General features: G+C 45.0%; 1 protein-coding gene and 1 pseudogene across 2 annotated transcripts in view; one reads left to right on the top strand and one right to left on the bottom strand.

Moving 5' to 3' along the window:
- The window catches only part of rars1 (arginyl-tRNA synthetase 1), a 200,847-nt gene that overhangs the window by 108,560 nt on the left and 70,915 nt on the right, over positions 1-21,372 (bottom strand). Inside the window, exons 4-6 of the mRNA XM_083647781.1 lie at positions 11,488-11,596; positions 5,275-5,375; positions 4,854-4,975 (exon numbers count right to left, since the gene is read on the bottom strand). Coding sequence (XP_083503907.1) covers positions 4,854-4,975; positions 5,275-5,375; positions 11,488-11,596 — 332 coding nt within the window. The remainder of the gene's footprint in view (positions 1-4,853; positions 4,976-5,274; positions 5,376-11,487; positions 11,597-21,372) is intronic.
- On the top strand, positions 17,221-20,080 carry LOC310784095 (conserved oligomeric Golgi complex subunit 1 pseudogene; annotated as a pseudogene). Its single transcript has one exon. The product of its transcript is annotated as a conserved oligomeric Golgi complex subunit 1 pseudogene (transcript).

Here is a 21,372-nt window from a genome sequence, read left to right as displayed (position 1 = left end):
AAACGGTCCAAATAGCATTCCCAAGCCTCCTGGATTGGCAAGGAGACACTCCGGTAGGCTAATAGCCTCTCGGGATGGAAAAAATAATTCCCATAGATTTTCCTATATGATTATAAAAATATATATAGAATGCGTTTTGTTAGGCCTACATTGTAGGCTATACGTCGGGCGTGCCCCGTGCGAGGAGAGAAAGAAAGAGGGAGGGATCGAGAGAGAGAGAGAGAGAGAGAGAGAGAGAGAGAGGGGGAGAAAGTGACCGGTATTTATGTATTTATTTATGTAGGCTATGTAGCCTATGTATTTAGTTAGCCTATTTAGGCAATCGGGAATTTGGAGATAGAAGATCAAAGACCCTCGCAACTTCTGCTACTATCACGGAGACTTCAGAGGATTAGCCTACACATGGGCTATATGAAGACCTGTCCTGTCCTGTCAGGAATAAAATATGAATAAATCATGTAATACTAGCCTACGGACATTTCGATCGAGGAAGACATGCAATCAGTCTGATTGTCTGATTGAACCAGACAATCTTATCACAAAGAAGGCTGGCTCTGATTACCACAACTTGTTTTCATTTATTGAATGGAGACCAGAGGTAAGTTGATTGAGTTCAAACTGCTGATGTGATGATACAAAAATCCCCCAAAGTTTATCCATGCAAGTCACAAGTCGCCAAAACAGGATCTGAATGAAGATGTTGTTTTTAAACGATAAAAATGCTCGTTCTTCAGGCCATTACGCACAGCGCAGCTGACTACGGCAGCTGGTTTATCCAAAATTGCGCACGGTTTCCTGCAGTTGTGGCGGATCGAGGTCGGATCACGTTCTCACCACAAACGAACCGCACCAGAGTTCATTTAAAGTGGACCGAGACCACCCTTTCTTGGCGATCTTGGTCCGCTTGTTTTGTCCCGCATCCGAGTGCGATTGCTCTGTTCACAATCCCCCAAACGAACCACACCAAGGGGGAAAACGCTCTCTGTTTCGGAACAACTGCTCCAAACGAGATAGGTGTGAATACACCCTAATTCACACCACGTCAGCTAATGACATGTTTGTAGACACTTTTTGGACAGCTGATGGTAACTAAAGCAACAAAGACGCTATTTTAGACGTTCTCCCGACAAAACTATAGGCTATTATTAGAGAGGTAACTTGATGTGGAGTAGGGATGTTCATTTTGAAAATTTTCCATAATCAAAAATCGGTGAAAATTAACGATCAATTATCGATCATATTAAAGGAGGACTTACCCCCTAGATATGTATCAGAACAGTGATTTGAAAATACCTATGGAAAAAACCAAGAAATTACATATGCTCTTGTCTATACTAAACTCTTTGGCTGTGTTCAAGTCAAGATTTTTTTTCGGAAATTGACGCCATTACAGTTTGCCCACCGCCTCGAAAATAATTTATTTGAGAGGGGCAATATCTTTATAAATATCAACAACTAGCCAACGCTGGTAGCCTGTATGGAAACAGCGTTGCTCAAAATGGTTGAAAGTTATATCAATTTGGTAATTCAGTGGCGAACTAGAAATTTAATTATTTTTCTCCATGTGTGTGTGTGGCGTCTGTATCTATCGATAAGAGCATAGTGACACGAGGCTCGTTTACCGCAGCACACCGCACAATAGGACAAACCCCCCGCTCTGGGGTAACACAATGCGAGATTTCTCCACGTCATTCCCTCGTCCAACTTGCCATGAAGTCCCATTTTAATTTTAGTTTGGGGGCTTTTCGTGATTCTTGTTAAAAGTTGTGCAAAAGTTTTCCTCTCAGCGCAGTTGCAGGCTGCGTTCTCCGCCTCCCTCCTCCCAGACCCTGGCTGGCGAAACAGGCTCCTGCATGGGACCAGGAGGATTCAGTCTGTCCAAACTCAATACCGATCTAATCTCTCAGTATGAGATGCAGGGAAATATATTTTAGTAGCCGATGTGTTTAGAGCAGCGTTGTCACGTCGTAGTAGCGTTTAGTGTATAGCGTTTAGTTTTGGGGCTTTTCGTGATTCTTGTTAAAAGTTACAGCACCTCTGATTTTTCCTCTCAGGGCGCAGGCAGCGCAGGGCAGAGCTCTTCTCCTCCTCAGTCAGCACATTCAGTCTGTCCAAACTCAATACCGATATAATCTCAGTAGGAGGGATGCAGGGAAATATATTATATTAGCCGATGTGTTTAGAGCAGCGTTGTCACGTCGTAGTATAGCGTTATATTTTACATGTGCGCTAAACTGCAACGATATTTGTTTACAGAAATGTCAGACTGTTCCCATGCAAAAGCCCCCGCCTCTCATGACTGAGAGGCTCAGCACTGCTGCGTACTACTGCTGCTGCTGCGCGCGCCCCCGCGGGTGCATGAGAGCAGACTCTCTCCTGGCCGGGAGAAAGTGCTTCCAAGTCGGACTGATAATATAAACATCATCATTCGAGCTTATCCAGGTAAGATATTAATAAAGTAATGACACATTCAGCGGGAAACTAACTATAATTAAGACATGTGCCAACTTCGACGACGTTTGGTTCAGTATTTTAAGAGCAAACTTCCTGAAAAGTTGCTGTTTTGGAGATTTATAAAAGGTTGGGAATGATTTTACAGCAACACAATGCAATGTCCTTCCTTTTATGATTATAGTGGCGTTTATTGATAGTATTGTGTTACATAGGAGTTGGTAGGAAAATAACAGGCAATTGTAATAAATTAACAGGTCAAGTGACATCATGGGAATAGGCTTGGAGTTGTGAGGAGCCGAAAGGGTACAGGGGGGGTAGGGGAGTAACTATCTTGAAATCCCATAGTCTTTGGTTCATGGTGACGTCACGACGTGTCAAATATCCCATTCATTTGAGGAAAAAAAAAAGCAGTGTTCCACCCTTAGAGGGCGCTTATGCCAGGTATGCTGCTGAAAAATGATACAAATGGTAAAATGGCAACAGTTTGGTGTCAAATGTGGAAATTTTGACCAGAATTCTTCACACATCACCCCCAAAGTCATATATATTGGTTAAAAGCTGAAAAAAAGTGTTTTGGAGGTAAGTTCTCCTTTAATAATATTTCTTTTTTTTTTCTTCTTTTTTTTACAAAATGAATGCCTATGGCAGAAAATACGAAAGACAACGTGTTCTCCTCAATTAACTCTTTATTTCAATGTGTCTCCTCTGCAACAGTCTGCTGTCCCCGGCGCATGCCGGTGTGAATTCCCCATGTTTAAAACAGTTTTGTTGGCACAAAGGCCCGTGCCCAGCCAGAAAACTAGAGACTATATGAAGCTCCACCTCACGTTAGTTGGCTGTGCAATGGAGTGGGGCGAGGAGGAACGAATTCCACCCAAACCTAGTCTGCAAAAAAAAATAATAATAATAATAATAATAATAATAATAATAATAACAAAATCGATAAAAATTTCACATGATCGATTCCATTCCTTAACGATCAATTATCGATTTTCGATAACTGATGAACATCCCTAATGTGGAGTCAGCCTGGAAATTAACTGAGTGTAAAGTTATTGTTTGCTTTATTTTAGTCTATTGCCCTCCCAGTCGTCATGTCCCACTGTTTCCAAAATGTGCATGGATCAAAGTTAACGCACAGGTGCACTGCGCACACCATCCACATTCTCCAATTAAAGTTGCTTTAGATCACACCTTGTGCAAGGGGAAGTGGCATATGTGCCTCTTTCAGGCCCCTTTTGTGCACTATGGACGTTTATAATGAGACCCTCGACCCTCGAAGGATTGGAAGATAATGTAATGATATTGGATAATGCACAGAGGCACTTTGACTATAGTATAGAGGCACTTTGACTATACGGTAATTGATTTGATAGTATTAAAAACGAATTTCAATTAACAGAAATTGCATTTGCATGCAAGGAGGAGATCCTAAAGTTTAATGAGTGGTTATTATTAAATGTGGCTCTGAATTAGTCATCAAATCAAATTCTGTAATACGCCTTTTAATATCTTTAAATATGTGATCTGGGGCCACTTCCTCTGGATGAAATTACAAAATGTAATTTTTTTTTCTCATGCTAATATCGCCACATAAAAGTATCAAAACACCTGTTGTCCAGCTCAGTCACTGTACAGTCTTGTCACATGTGGCTGTTATTGCACTCTATGAATGGTTCTACTTCTTTTTACTCTATCCACATAGGCTACTGTATGTTGAATAGATGTGGCTGTGTATGTGGCACTGTTTGTTTACATGACTAACACAGTGATTAATTTGTCTCTAAGATATAGCACATTTTAAACCTTTTGTGTAACTTGTGACTATAAACTCTTGATTTAAAAAAAATGGTGCTGCATAGTCTTGACTAACTGGACTCAGTCTTAACATACACAGTGTGGCATAGGTCTAAATACACAGTCTTCAGCTCATTGAAGTACACACATACATAATGTTGGGTTGGAGATTTGGCTCTCAATTGAAAAACAGTGGCCTTCCTTGTCTAGCAGTATAGCCATTCACACCCTAGCCTATCATATTATTAATATTTCTTATATCAATGGATCTCAAACTTTTTACACCAAGTACCACCTGAGAAGTGACCACCATATAAATGTATGAGAGGGAGGGAGCCCCGCATACCACCAGTGGTACCTGGGCCGTTCCACAGGTTGAGAACCACTGAGCCCCCGCTGTAAATAATTAAGCTCCCCCTTAGCTCCTCCAGCCACAATTGTCTGGAGGCGCTACTGCCTGGAACTGCGAGAGAACAGGGACGAAAACTAGCACAACTCAACCCAGGCTGTCCAGGTTTTTGACCGGTGGAATGAGACAAAAAAGCGACTTGTGCTGGGCGGGGCTGCGCTAATACGAGGGGTGGAAATGGGCAAATACTGACCTGAGAACGTCGTAGCCCAGGAACTCAAACAGGCGGCACATGCTTTCTCCTATGATGGTGGAGCGCAGGTGGCCCACATGCATCTCTTTGGCAATGTTGGGTGAGGAGAAGTCCACCACCACCTGAACACACACACACACACACACACACACACACACACACACACGGCTGAGAACCCAACATTTTCAGTTTCACCAGAACGGTAGCTCGCTCAATCAAAATATGGAAATTGAATTTAATCTAAAGCTCTTCTATTCTAAGCTCTAGTCTGTTATAAATTATGTCTGCTATATTTTATTCTACCCTTACTTTAATTAAAAGGCTCCATTTGATCCCCAATCTATGCTAGAACAAAAATAACTGCATGCTCTACTGAATGACAGTAAGGACTTCCTGACAGGAAACAGGAAGGTGGACGAACCCTCTTCCTGGAGGCCAGTGGCGGCGGGTGCACTCCGTTCAGCAGAAGGTTGCTCAGCAGTTTGGACACAAACGTCTTCTTCAGGTGGATGTTGATGAACCCTGAGGACAACACACAGCAGAGGGGATGCACGTCCACACTCATTACAGTGAGAGGGTCCTGCAGGCTCACAGCAGAGACGCACCGACACAGAAACTGGACTGACATCTGCCATTAACGTGTCATTAGGTGGACTAGAACGACCACACCGCGGATATATACCTCTGCCAACAAGTGACATCCATCCATGTCTGTCCAGACTTTGACGTTTGAGCAAAATGTGAAGAAATTCCATCAAAGCGTTACTGAGGTATGGCATTACCAAGCTTGAAAATGGCATTCGTGAGGTCACAGTGACCCTTGACCTTTGACCACCAAAATTTAATCAGTTCACGCTTGAGTTCAAATGGAAGTTTGAGTCAAATGTGGTGAAATTCTGTCAAGGCATTACTGAGATAATGCATTAACAAGCTAGAAAATGGCGTTCGTGAGGTCAGTGTCCTTTAACTTTGACCTTTGTCCACCAAAATGTAATCAGTTCATCCTGGCATCCAAGTGGACGTTTGAGGCCAATTTGATGAAATTCCGTCAGTTTTGCAGAGATATTGCGTTACCGAGCCTGAAAATGGCATTCGAGAGGTCACAGCGACCTTGACCTTTGACCACCAAAATCTAATCAGTTTCTTGAGTCCAAGTCGACGTTTGAGCCAAATTGGAAGACATTCTGTCGAGGCGTTCCTGAGATATCGCGTTAACGAGCTTGGAAATGGCATTCATGACGTCACAGCGACATTGGACTTTGACCACCAAAATCGAATAAGTTCATGGCATGCTTGAGTCCATTTGACGTTTGAGGCAAATTTGATTCAATTCCGGCCTGGCTATCGCCAAAATCATGTAAGTGTGTACCAATTATTAAGGAGGGAGGTTGTGGGTTCAAATCCAGACTTGATCTTTCTATTAAAGGGATAGTTCGACCATGGAGACCGACCACATCAGGCAAGTAGAGCTGTCTGCAGAGTGTGAATGGGGTCACAAGCAAAAAAGTAAAAAGAAACGGGGGAGGGAGACATAAAATGCTTCTATACTGCTCACCTAGCATAATACAAGTCTCCACAAGCCTGAGATGCCAAGTTGACTCGAAAATATGTCATTAACCCTGTTTTTAGAGGAAATCTGCAATGCAGCTACGTTGCTACATTATAGGGCTGTCTTCGAATTGATTTTTTCAAATTGGAATATTCTATTGAGGTTTTCCCCGAATATTCGAATATCTGATTTGATTACAATAACAAACAAAAAAAGAATATGCAATTTCTTTTCTGGCCTGGCCTGTAGAATGGTAGGGGAAACACTAACTGCAATGAAAGTTGCACAGACAGTACTCAAATTGTACTTATTATGTAATTACTGTATTACTTATGTAATTATTAAGACTGAACCTGGCAGTAGAGAACCAACCAGACATAATGTTCCTGCACTTGGACTCCCTTTCTGCACTGCAACAACGAGCATCAGCATAGTAAATGACTTCACTTTTGAAATCTGACTTCAACCAAAAATATGTTAAAACAAAAGATACTAAGTTTTAAATTTCAAGTCTCCTCTTAGTGTAAAATAAATAAAATAACAATGAAATAAAATAGTCAGCCTCAGCCATGTGTACAGTATAGTTAGGCACCCAACAAACAACAAAGACAATAAACTTTTGGGAAAGTGCTTTTTCAGAACGACAGAAATCCAGTTCAATCATGAGAGACCGGTCGGTAAGGTTTAACAAGGGACTTTATTTAGCAAGTGGCATGCATGGCAAGTACTTTGGCGTATGACTCCATTGTAAGATGGCGCTCCTCTTTAGGCGAGAGGGCGGCATCTATTTGGGCTAGAGAGAATCCCCCCCCGGGATTCTCCAGGAGTCAAGACTCGTTGGTGGTGGACTGGGGAGGTGGGTGGGGTGAAATGATGGCTTCAGAGGATGGTTTCAGGGGGAATGAACAGCCGCGATGCCGACTGCTGCTGTGATCCGCCAGAGTGGGGGGTGACGTAGAACCCTTGCTATATATACTAGGGAGGACTGACGTCATGAACTGAGGACAGATGTCATGCCTGACGTCACGCTAGGGCTTGACTGACGTCACGGGCTGATCAGGTAATACAGATATGACGACCTCTCTCTCAGCTTGAAATTTGGTATGGAAACCTCACAACGACTGGATCTCTGACCATTTCAGAATGAATTTAAGAACATACCAAAGGAAGGCTGACAAACACCTGCTCGGATGTTGAAAACGTAATTTCTCTGCCTGGATTTTGTTTTTTAACTTTCGCTTTGCACATCCGTAGCTAAGAAGGTCTATTCAGGCAGAATTATTCACATTAAGTGTCACAGCTTACCTACAGTATGTCTTTGACGGACACTTCAAGCTTATAGACAGTCCATATTCGTGTCTCTGAACAGCGTTTCACCAAAGCGACATAACACCTGGTCGTTAACTGTCATCTGCAGGAGTCTTAACGAGCAGCAGCTGCAGCCAGTCGTGTCGGGGAGATGAGAGAGTCCGTGTTTGTCACGTCACCTTATTAAGATCAATTTCAGGTTTGAATAGAAAAATATTAATATTTATTTGCTGTTTGCTGTCCCTATGTTAAAACGTGCCACTGGGGCAAACACATCAGCTGATCATCTTGTTCAGTGAATACAGCCTACCTCCCTAAATTCAATCTATTTAAGCAACCGGTAGGATGAGGCCAGCAGGCGGTGAAATCACCGATCACCGGGGCTTGAGGAACTCCCTGTTAGCAAGTGAGCTAACGTAATGTTACTTACAGCTCTCAAATGATTTGACAAGTAGTAGAATGATGGTACGCTAATTTCACTTTGCAGAACTGGCAAATCACTTTTTTTGGATCATCATCATTTGCGATCTTGAAGTGCTTCCAAACCGGCAATTTATTTTGTTCTGACATAGTTGCATGCCGCTTTCTCCTCTAGCTTTGCTAGCCCATGCATAGATGTATTCTGCTGTCTTGTTGAGCGCCATGATGTTGGCATCTATGTGTTGCATCACCGGTACCTAGTGGATTCATTCATTGTTACAGCTACAGTAGGCCACACAGAATCCTTATGGTCAATGAATGGATTAATTTATTTCATTCCTTATCCATCCATGAATGAATCAGCCAGAGGGACATTACGAGTGGTGATTGGTTGGGGTCACTCTAGCATCAACCGTATTTAACGGTCTGAATTATAAAAAATAAAAATCGAATTTCAGCATTATGAGCGAATATTCGAATATCCGAATATTCGACGACAGCTCTACTACATTATAAGTACAATAAGTGGTGAGCACCACTTCTTGGAGCACCTGTTTTCAGCTAAAAACAGGGTGTAAAAGACATGTCTTTTCAAGTCAACTTGGCATGTCAGGGGTTGTGTAGACTTGGATTACGCCAGGTGAGCAGTATGCAAGCATTTTATGTTTTTTTAGAACTTTTTTTTAGAAATACGAGCGGATGTCCCGGCGGGACATCTGGGACATCCCCCTATCATTGTTCATTATTTTCCCCGAGTTTCCCTTTCCGTTTTGACCAGGTTTTCCCAGCTCGAAGTACAGACGTTTAGGCGGAAGCATTTGAAAATTGCGAGAGCCAACCGTCTGTTTTAAGAGACTAGTCTCCCCATGCCTTCGGTGCCTAGTGCCCAGGTGGGCTATCTCGTCGAGTGGAGTTTGCTCCCCTGGGGTTTCCTCCATAGATGTATAACCCCACACTACAAAATCAATCAATATGGACCCCCACTAAAAACATGCAGAAGATGGTCGTCTGACCAGCGGCGGTTGGAAGAAGTTGGTCCCTGGGCGCTTCACTGCAGCTGCCCACCGCTCCTGGCCTGATCATTGAGGAGGATGAGCCAGGATGGGTCAAACACGGAGGAAAAATGTCACTGCGTCTCCAATTGCATGTGTGTGTACTGGCTGCCGTGCACGTGTGTGCATGCATGCGTCGTCTGTGACGAAAATAAAGATGGTGTTTGTTCATGAGGTTCACAATTCGTGAACATTTTATTACGATGTAATAAATAAATATTGGTAAATATGCCATGTTTTGATAATCAAGAAAAGTATGTTTCGCATTGGAGTTCAGTCTATTGAAATATGATAGCCCCTGGACTAGAGAATAGAGGAGAGAAATACAGCTTGTAGCTGGTTAGCAGTGGTGGAATATAATGTAACATACATTTACTCAGGCTACTGTATTGTACTACTTTACATGTTAGAGGGACATATAGTAGTAGGGCATGTAAAATATATATATAATGCAAAATTAGCATGTAACATATGAGCAGTTAATATGAACTGTTATCCCTACATTCAAATAAAAAAAGCCATATTAAAAAATACCCAGCTTACACAAAAGTGTCTTCTTTCCTTTATCACACAGTTGGCTGAAAAAAGGAGAATGTCAGTAAAGTCTGGGAGTACTTCACCAAAGACAATGACATAGTGACCAGCAAAACCTGCAAATCAGAGATACGCCAGGGATGTAGCAAATCCAGTCAAAAGAATACAAGCAATATGTTAAAAATTCTTTAATAAAGTAATGTAAGAAAGCAGCTGCCTGTACTGTTACTTTGCATAGTCATATCGGTGCAAAATCTGTGGACAATCCACATAGAAAAAGGTTTGTTTTCATTCCAGCTCAAAAAATCACTATATCAGCTGTCATATCAGTTATCTGTGATTTTCCTCCTCTCTAAAATAGGTAATCGGTAGCGGTCAGAAAAATCCTTATCGGTTGGTCTCGACTCAATTTGCATCCTTTGATCTACTGAAGAGGAAGTTTGAGTTGCCCGGCACCAACTGGCTCAGATTCCTGCAAGTCAGAAATGATGTTCGATCCAAGATTCGCACCTTTGAAGCGCTCCCAAATGAGCATGTATTGCTGAGTCTAAATATTGCTTAACAACTCTGCTCAGTTAATAACAGACACCAGCTAATCCAATTTAAAGTTGCTCACCCTCTTCACTACTCCAAGCATAAACTACACAAGACCTTCCCTTCTGTCTCGCCATTGTGTTACAGGTGTCAGGCGTCAGAGGGTACACGATCTCATGCCTTCTGGTTCTGCCCTTCGTTAACAGGATTCTGGGCCAAAATATTTGATTGGTACTCTAAGGCCTATAAAATGACCCTAGAGCCAGAGGAGAGAGGAGAGACTCAGGTCAGGTCCCTGAAGACCAACTCGCTCGGAAGGTTCTCAACTATCTGGGACCCTTTTTTGGCTTACTTTGACGAGGTTAAGAATGACTAGTGACTGAGAGTGGGGGTGACGGATGGTTCGCCCGGCTGGTATCTCATGGTAACCTGACGCTGCCAGATGGACGGTATAGCTCCACATAGGTTTCACTAAACCAGTCGATCTGGGAATGAAGTCACCAGACCCGCTGACGGAGGCGGGCACTTTTTCCAAGCTACTTGGCAGGTGATTGGATGACCCATCTGTCTAGCACCGCTGGTGGGTGTTAACTTCAACCAATCAGATCGCCGAAGATGCCTGTGGACGATCTCTGTGGTATTCATTGATTGAGTCCTCACGGTCGTAAAGTCACCTTCGAAGCATTTAGTTAGATTATAACGAACTAGTTGTGTGGCTTAGCCTTCCCAAATGTTGAGGGTCATTTTTTAGAATTTAATACATAGAATTGGGAACGTTACATTCAATTTCATTCAGACTGCCTGTCACTTCCGCGGCGGCAGCCATGTTGATGAGTGAAAAGAACTACAAAGACCATGTACCCACTACTTGCCCAGACGAGTGAGCCCGCCTACGGCCGCCGCTGATTCGTCGAGCCGGGATGGCTCAACCAATCATCTTAACTGCCTGTGCGGGTCCAGACCGTCACAGAGAACCAAATGAAATGTGAGTTCACGTGACGGGCGGTTTACCAGGCTAATCTCATGGACCCCTTGCATGGGATCCCATGCACATGATCTCTTGAATCATATAAGCAGCTTATGCGGCTGGTAGCACCATGTTGTAATGTTGAATGTTGATGTATTTTTTTTCCTTTCTTTCTTTTCTTTTCTTTTCCTGTGTCTGAGCCTGTTTGTCTTGTTCGTATATTGTTGTATACAAAATTGAAAAACTAAAATAAAAAAAAAGACTACCCACCTGGTCCTGCAATCTCTGTCTTCTGGATCAGTTCGTTGTCTGGAATGTTCTGGATGATCTTCTCTGCGATTTCCCTGGGGTTGACTTTCGCCCCGCTGGCCTTCAGCATCTGAAACACACAGGTCACAAATAATTGGGCTTTTTGTTAGGGATGCACGATAATTATCAGACCGATAAATTATCGGCCGATATGGCCATTTTGCGTTATTATTTATTATTCCCATAATGGCCTTTTTCCGATAAATTAACAGCCGATAATCAGGCTTTGTTTTTTGCCTCGGACCGGAGCTATTGTTGTCGCACGCTCGTGACATCACAATAGACAGTATCATCATATCAAATCAGTGTCATCCAGAGATGGGGACTTGGACTTGAGACTTGAGTCATACTTAACTTGTGAACACAGTGATTTGAGACTTGTCCTCAAAGACTTGAGACTTGTCATCAAAGACTTGAGACTTGACTTGAGATTTGGGACCTGTGAACAATCGTTATTTTATTTTTTTTATTTGGCGCATTAACATTAAGGGAATGTCTAATAATAATGTCAACTAATCAATGCTGATATTGTATTTTAATAGATATGGGAGCGAGGATAATACAGTAGCCTACATGCTTTGTATTCCTTAGTTTTAGCTATTAAGCAGACCTGATGGCATGCAGCAGATGATACAATGCTCATCCATAAGCAGTGGATGAGCATTGGAAATGGCCAGGGAATACTCTGGGAACCCTACTGCTAATAAATAGGAAGCTACAGTATCAGGCGTTAGAGTAGGTGTTAGTACCGTTTCTGTTGTGTTAGGATCTATTACAAAATAGCGATGGTGCCCTGCATTATAGTTAGTTATTTTTTACACAAATAGTTAAAACATTTGGGTCCAAACAACATAAAAAAAACATATGAATTATGATAAACCCATAAGTAATAGTAATAAAAGAAATACACGGTTAAACAGTTCTGCCTATCGTTACTTAGCTCGCTCTTCCTAGCTAACGTTAGCTGCCTGCTATAGTCAATACACTGCTGATATGTAACGTTGCATACCCAAATGCCAGGCGATCTGAATGGAGAAATCTCTCTCTGATTGTGTACTTAGCAGTGAAAAATCGTCATCTTACGCTTTTGGAACATTATCTGGTTGCAGAGATGACCCAATTCTGCCTATCGTTACTTAGCTCGCTCTTCCTAGCTAACGTTAGCTGCCTGCTATAGTCAATACACTGCTGATACGTAACGTTGCATATCCAAATGCCAGCCAATCTGAAGGCAGAAATCGCTCTCTGATTGTGTACTTAGTAGTGAAAAATCATCTTTGTCCGTCTCAGTGGTCTCCGTGTCCGCTCAAAATGTCTGCCTCAGTGGTCTCCATTACTGACCAGAATTGGTGATGTCACGCAATTTCTTTTGTTCGTGCTTCACTCCACCCAGCAGCAATTTCTGATATTGATGCTGACGCAGGGTTAGCGTCATTAGTCGGGGCTTTGACCCAGCCAGACTTCCTCTGCTTTTGACATCGTCCCGGTGCGTCTTGCAGCCGGTGTGATTGTGTGCGAGCAGCCACCTGTCCGAGTCAGTACTCAGTAAACACACCGCACGTGCAGCGTCACGTAGGTTCCGACTAGGGCTGCACAATTAATCATATTTTCATCGTCATCGCAAAATGAACATGCGCAATAAACACATCGCAAAGACTGCCTGAAACGCAATGAATAACAAAAGTGTTTTTATTTACATGCATCATGCATTCCCACTCAGCATCTGATCATTTTGTCTTGTGTTTTAAATCCAGCGTACACCTTTCCCTTGCAACAGTGCGCTCCGCCCCTCTGCCAAAGCCCAAACACGCTGTGTGTAGTTTCAGCTAGAGTCAGTGTGTATTTCATTTCTTTATTCAGTGGGCATAGGCTATGTTTGGGGCCTATGTTAGCATTATTAAAGCAGAAAGACATAGGAACTGTATAGCTAATATGCATACTTTAATATTTGTTTATTTATCGCAAGTCGTATCGTCATCGCTATATTGAACAATGTTATCGCACATCGCAGATTTTCCTCATATCGTGCAGGCCTAGTTCCGACTGGTAATTAGTAACATCGTTCCGATTGTAACAGCAATAAAATGTCACATGTATGTCACTCAAAAGTATTAAAAAATATTTATTTGATGTATATTTTGCTGTTTGCTGCTGTACATATTTTTTTACATGTTAAAACATGGTTGCCACTGTGGCCACCAAAGGCCAAGAAATGGTTGACTTTTTTTGTTGTTGCCTGGGGCAACCGGGCATCCGTTAATGTCAAGCCCTGATACTGTTACGATATTTCATGTGAGCTATTCTGTGAGGAACTCTGTCACTCATTCATTCTCTCTCTTTCACACACACACACACACACACACACACAGACACACACACATACACACAGACAGCCAAATGATAATCATCCTGATAATAAATGTGTATATTTTTTGTAATCTTAGAGAATGCCATGAAGGATCGCAGGATTGAGTGTGCGATGGGGGTCTGCAAGAAGGTGGTCAGCACCTTCTACAGTTGGAGAAAAAAGAGGGAGCTGACAGAGGCACAGAACAACCTGAAGCTGCCTGAACACTCGCTAAAGACACTTATTATTTATTTTCACTATTTATTCATTTTTCAGTTCAATTATATCTAAAATTCAAAGACATCCAATGTTAAAAAGAAAAGCCAGTGTTGATGTTGAATAAATTCATGATGTTCTCAAAGTCAATGAGTAATTGTGTTAAATAATCGTGATCTCAATATCAATCAAAATAATCGTGAATCGTGATTATGATTTTTGCCATAATCGTGCAGCCCTAATGTATGTATGTATGTACTGTATGTATAGATAGATAAGACTGGACAGTGTGTGCTGTGTTTATACTATTGTACTTTTATACTATTATACTTCTCTAACCATTTGTTGCCCTGCACAGCCAAAAAATATTTGTTTCTCTCAAAAGTGACACAATTTATCCTTTTACTCTGAAGGCAGAACAGCGCAACTTCATGTCGCATTCCTGCCTAACACTGGGCAGACCTTGGCACAGCTATGCCTAACTTCCTGTCTGTTACTAGCTAACTCGCAGTCTCTTGACACTACTAACTGCGGAGGAGGAAATTATTCAGACAGAGCGAGGCGGCTAAGGTTACAGCCACTACTAAGCAGCCCCACATCTTATTTTGTTCTGACGTGTCCTAAACGCCTTCACCGTGCGGTGATAACGTTTCTCTGTTCGTGAAAAGCATGTGCGTGTCTGACTCCTGTCAGCCGAGCTAAAAATAGTGACCTGTATGCTAATGGATAGCAGCTTCCGCTCCACATCTAACAGTGTTTCCCCTACCATTCTACAGGCCTGGCGGGCCCCTGCCAGACCAGAAAAAAAAGGGGAAAATATATATATATATACTGTATATATATATTTTAGATGTTTTTTCTGCTTCCCCAAAATTTCAATAAAGCTTTATGGCATATTATTACAATACAACAATACTGTTGTTGACAGTAATAGAAGATGCCAAATCATTCAAAACAATAAGCATTTTGCTTTTAGAAGCATTATGCCAGCGTGCAGCGCTGTTCCAATGTGTGTCAATGTGTGTCGTTGCCTGGGAAACGCACATGCCATAACACAACTGTTCGCATCGCATCCCATAATAGTATGATGATACTTGGGATGCTATTGTGAACATCGATGCGAACAGGTTAGCTAAAAGTTTAGCGTCGCCAGTGAGGGGCCCCACCGTTGCGGTCGGGGTACATTTCGAAATCCCTCCAGGCCTGAAAAATTTTCTAGGGGAACACTGTAACCTTATGCCTTCCTCAAAGCCGCATAGAAACAAACACATGTTGTTGCTTCCAGAAGAGAGTGCGCTAACGTCAATATAGGATTATGACTGCAGAAACCAGTGAATTTGGGAACGGAGGTAAACCACTGTGCTGCTGGCATCGTCATTCCACGGTAGTATAGTGTCTCATGGTAGTAGCGTTGTTTAAAGCAGCTGATATAGTAGGCACCGTCACGTTTAGACAGCGCGGTAGACGTAGGAACCAATAAACCGTGCAACACTTCGAAACTAGTCAGAGGAATGTGATATGCAAGGACAAGAAGCAATTCCTGGCCTTCATTGACGTGGTTATAAACTGTGCTGCTGGTTTGAGTAGGAAGACGGAGAGGAATGGGATCAGGCTTGACGCTGTTAAGAGGTTCCTGGATGAGGTGGATATATCTGGAACAGAGATAGATAAAATACTGAGGGATGCGTTTGGGCAAACTCAAACAATTGGGTCTGGGTAAGAAGAGGAAGAATATTCCCTAACTGTGAGAGGCAGCAATGCGACACGTTACGTGTCACAAAGTGACACAAAATGTGGGCGAGACCTCTTGAGGGGGGACGGGAGAGAATGAGAGGAGGATCAGGTTTTGCATAGTGTGGGGAAACAATGGATGGGTCCAGAAGGAGGCGGTGGTGCAACATGGAGGATGCCAACTGTCATGGAGCGCCACAGAGGAAGAAGACGACGACACAAAACATGACTAAAACGGTGGGGACCCTAGGAAGGTCATCGAGCAGCGAGGGGTCAGCATGCTGGCATGAGGTGAGAGGTCCGGGAACACAGAAGTCGAATAGGAGAGCGAGGTGGCCGGAGGGAGGAACATTGAGGAGGGGGCAGACCCCCGAGTTTGTAATTTGTGTAATATTCTGTGACAGTGAGAGGCAGCAATGTGCCAGAAGGCATCCAGTCTGCCGGAAAGCCATTAGAAGAAGATGATGTTGAGATTTTGAGTTGCCCGAGTTGCACCGGTCCTACTTGTAGTCTTGTAGTCTGCATAGTCTCAGACGTGTTGGCTCCCACACTTTGTAAATGCTTCCACCTACCTGTTTGTACTTCACAGAGGAGAAAGTTGGTCAAAGCGGATATAAGGTGGGACATCCGCTCAAGGCAGGACATCCACTGATGTCTTCAATCACCTGCCTCGGTTTTGTTTACACGTGTCGTGATTGGTCGAATACCATCGAACCTCCTCCGGCTTGAAGTGTTTTTTTCTTTGGAAGGTGACAACTTCCTCTGGCCAAATTTTAACGGGCTGAAGTACAGACTGTCTCTGGAGCATTCGAAGATTGTGGAATAGACTGACTTGAGAGACTAGCCTCTGTAGAGGAGTCATGATGTCACAATCTCTCTGACATCATCAGTGTCTGTAAATCACTGATGATATCACTTATCTTCTTACAATAAGAATGAGAAGTGTCCATCTGTGAGTGAGCAGAATTTTGTCCGGCCACAGCTATGCCATTTTACGTGCAATCAGGCTGAAACTTTCAGGAAGTCTAAAGAGCACCCGTGCGGGTGACCTGACGGAGCCGGATTTTTTTAATTAGGTGACTGCCCTAATTACCTAATGATGTGATGTGATGTCATCAGTGATGATATCATCAGTGATGTCATCCTTCCTGGCTGAGGCTATAGTTCAGTGATGTCATCAGTGATGATGAGGCCGTATAGCGGCCGAGCTGCGTATGCGACACGCAGTGGGCGAGCTGCAGGGTGGGCGAGGCCGGATGTCATCAGTGTGTGATGTCAGCAGTGATGTCACTTGAGCAATTTCAATCTTATACTACTATAAGGTAACTTTTGCTTACATGGAAGCAAGAAGCGTAATTCCCCCAGGTGCAGCTCATCTCAGTTGTTTTGGAGGTGCTGTGATGGCTGTGGAGTCTCTGTGGATTTCGGAGATCAAGGACCCTCTGGTCCTCTTCGAGCGCTACAGCACAGAAGAGATCTGCCGGGTGGAGCGCAGAGTGCAGGCAGAGATGGAGAAGAAGAAGGAGGAGCTGCAGCAGATGGTGGGGGATTGCTACCGCGACCTGATTGACGCCATAGACGCCATCGGGGAGATGAGGCAGTGCTCGGAGAGCATGGTCCAGTCCATCCAGGACATGCACCACTACTGCCACCGGCTGAAACGAGGCAAGACAAGTGCCACCAGCAGCAAGCAAGAAAGCCAATGCCAGTGGCAGGAGAAGTTCTATACTTTGGCCTCTCAAATCAAGCTGCTCCTGGAGATCCCTGAGTGGATCTGGAGTGCAATGGAGGCGTCCCAGTACCTCCAGGCAAGCCAGCTGTACCTGCTGTGCTGCCACTTGCACCGTCTGCTGCAGCTGGAGGCCGCCACCGTCGGGCACTACAGCCCCGTCCTGGCTCGCTTCCCCATCCTGGTCAGCCACGTAGCCAACACCGGACACTTGAGGGCAATCATTCTCCTGGACAGCAGGTCTCTGCTGCGGGGCCGGGCAGTGTCAGACCAGGTTATTGCTGAGGCCTTAGTCTCCACCATGCTGCTGGAGGACAGCTCACCATGCGAGGCCCTGGCTGACTTCCTATTGGCCAAGAAGACCTCCATCCATCAGCTGCTCAACCAGCCCCAGCATGGGACTGGAATCAAGGCCCAGGTATGCAGCATGGTGGAGCTGGTGGTTATGACCCTGTTCCAGGCCTATGCCGTCTTCTACATGCCCCCAGAAGGAAGCTCCAGGCTGGCAGACGGCGCCCTGAGCTGTGGTATGCTCTTCTCCACTCTGGAGAATGTCAGTTCCAGCACACCCACAGATAAAGGTAGGAGGGTGCTGTCGGAAAAGATGAGTACAGGAAGCTGGTTAAAGTACTTACCTTCCCCCATCTCTGAGTTCCAGCCCGCCCTTCGCATCCGGGCTCAGCCAATCCAAAGAGAGCAGCTACAGGACACACTGCATCAGTGGATTGATCCCTGTAAGGAGGACATCTGCCATGGTGTTGGCAGCCTGCTTGTCTATGTGAAGAGCCTGAAGGGGCTAGCAGCCATCAGAGAAGCCGTCTGGGACCTGCTGTCCACAGAGTCCATCAGTCAACACTGGAGCACTGTCTGCCAACGCCTGCTAGAGCAGCCCCTGGCCATCTGGGATGACTTTATGCAGCCGCTCTTCCTTAACCGCCTGCAGGCCATTACCCAGGAAGAAATGGGGGCTATCTCAGCGAGCTCCACCCAGCTCCTCACTTCAGCCCTCAGGGATCTGGAGCAGTCGGTCCACCCATCCCCACCAGCCTCATCCGGTGCCAACCCCGGTCCTGGCTCGAGCCTTGGGGCCCAGTACAAGGTGGACGTGGCCTCCTTCCTTTGGTCAGAGGCTACAGGGGACCTGCTGAGTGACGCAGGCTGGGTAAGCGTGACCCAGCGGGGGCAGCAGCAGCAGTGGAGCGGCCTGGTCATGAAGACTCAGGCCCTAACTCCCTGCGTTCAGAACTTCTGCTCCTCGATAGATGCCAAACTGAAGGCCAGACTGGATGACCTGCAGCACTACCTTCCCTTCCAGGATAAAGGGTCCGACACCACGCCAGTCTCAAACTCTGGATCCACTGAGGGTTCCTCAACGTCCTCATTCGACTGCTTCACAGACTCTGCAGCAGTGGAAGAGGCCTTACAGGAAGGCTGCCTTTCCTGCGTTTGTCACATCCTGTCCTCCGTCCGGTCTGAGCTGGCCGCGGCCTCGCCCGACCCCAGCCACACCCGCCTCAGCTCAGTCCTTTTCATGGCCAGGCTGTGCCAGGCCAGGGGGCGAGCTTTGTCCCAGCCTAAAGCATTGCATCCTGGGGAAACAGAACAAGGCCGAAGTCACCGGCAAAGGGACACCCAGGCAGGGCAGTAAACTGGCCAAAGCCAGGGAAGCCATGGAGGATAGCCCCGCCCAGGCCAAGTGGGCAGGGCTGAAGGACGAGCTCCTCACTTGCAGCATAGAGGCCTACCGCATCTGGAGCTCCACCCTCTCTAAAGTGTTGCTGGATAAGTTCGCCACAGCGCTTCTTGCAGAGTCTGCCGGTGCCATCCTAACAACAGCCACAAACTGGGAGGATCTAGAGATCCAAGAAGAGGCCGAGTCAGGCAGCAGCGTCACCTCCAAAATCAGACTCCCTGTCCAGCCGTCTTTGTTTGTCCAGTCACTGTTGTTCCAGCTGTGTCTGGAGGTGAACAGGGTGGGGGCCCATGCTCTTCCCCGGGCCACCCTGCATGAGCTGCTGCAGCTCTGTCTGGACCAGGCCCTGCAACACTACTACAGCCTCACACAGCACACCCAGAGCCAGGAGTGTGGATTCCCTATGACCCAGAACAGGGCCTTGCAGTTGTTTGACATTCGCTGCCTCAGCACCACACTGTGCACCAGACCAGAAGAGGGCAATCTGAGCTCCCAATCCCACCCTAGGATCCAGCAGGTCTGTGATTGGCTGGAGAGCTACATCGACCCCTTTGACATGGATGTGTTCAGACCGCTGCTCAACGCCAACCTCAACCGCCTATCACAGAAGACCTTGGTGCTGCTGGGTTTGCTGACGGGCTGGGAGAAGCAGTTTCCCTTGCGCAGCGGCAGTGTCAACTCCCAGGAGCCTTATAACACCCTGCCGCTGGCCAGCAGGTGGGTCAGGTTCAAGTTGCTGCCTCTCAGTATGTCAAACCGGCGCAAAGCCAAGTCAGCCACAATGGACACAGACATCATCACTGCAGGTGCCTACAGCCTCCACAGCAGTCAACTATGAGAACTTACGGCCTGGTAGGGCTGTGCAATTAATAAAATTTGAATCAAATAGCCGCAAGCGGCAATACCAGGGGTTCATGCCTTGAACAAATGCTTAAAGGGACACTCCGCCGATTTTCAATGCTGATTTATTTTATCGGCGGAGTGCCCCTTTAAGAAAGAAGAAAAGCACTTGAGCAACTGATGACATCACAACTGCCTGATGACACAGTCGGGCAATTGCGTGACATCACTTCCAGTTGAGTGACATCACTCGCCAGTTAAATCAATTGCTGCCCTATTCACCTTATGTTCAGACCTTACAGTGGGCCAAATTCTTCCGGGTCCTTTTAACACTTCCGGCGGTCACTGCGCAAAATAAGAGAGTTGTTTTTGGAGCGGACAGTGAAGGGGTAAAATAAAGAACGTAGCCTACTACTTTGAGCCGGTACACAGCAAGCAAGCGAGTATCCACTGTTAGCCATGTCAGATAACGTTATCGTCGACAATGACGAGCACTTTCTTGTAAAACATACCTGGACTCCAACAAAGAAAGCTTCAGATAGTTGTCTCTCCTCCGAGGCAGCGCGAGCCACTAACGTCAATAAGACCCGCAGACGTTAACGTAATTCCCTGGAATGCGAGACTTAACGAGCCAGTTACATGGCGTTGCATTCTTAGACATTGCCGTTTGCTTTTATTTGGTATGTTACATACAATTGGCTAAATTATTAGTTAATTCAGAGTTAGATAATATTGGAGCAGCGCAGCCATTTTTTATTTTATTTTATTATTATTTTTAGCCGGAAGTTTTGATACGGCCACACAACCGGGTCAAATGGGCGTGGCTACATAAGGTGAATAGGTGACTACACTTCTTAACAAGACATGTATTTGCCCAGGTGAACAACTGCTGACCTACAGGTGACAGATTCGCCCAGGTCAACTACTGGCATTCACGTGCATACGAGCAAAATCACACATAGAAGCGGGTGCACCGTTTAAAAAGTATGAGAATGAAAAAAAAGTATTTCTAGGGCATCTAGTTACGGTGGAGGGAAGAGAGCTGGAGGACTGTGTTCTCCCATATTACATTAACATCGTCCCTATCTAGTAACTAGGGCTGCACGATATGAGGAAAAGCTGCGATGTGCGATAACACTGTTCAATATTGCGATGACGATATGACCTGCGATAAATAAATAAATGCTATAAACAAAAATATTAATGGGTAGGGGTGCTCCGATACGGCTAAGCCACAATTCGATCCGATTCCGATTCCTGGGGTCACGATCCGATTCCAGAATCGATTCT

The sequence above is a fragment of the Poromitra crassiceps genome (assembly GCF_964638095.1).
Source record: "Poromitra crassiceps genome assembly, chromosome: 1".
Classification (NCBI taxonomy): Eukaryota; Metazoa; Chordata; class Actinopteri; order Beryciformes; family Melamphaidae; genus Poromitra; species Poromitra crassiceps.
The sequence above is the reverse complement of the archived record's forward strand: the minus strand, read 5'-3'. Positions and strand labels throughout refer to the sequence as shown.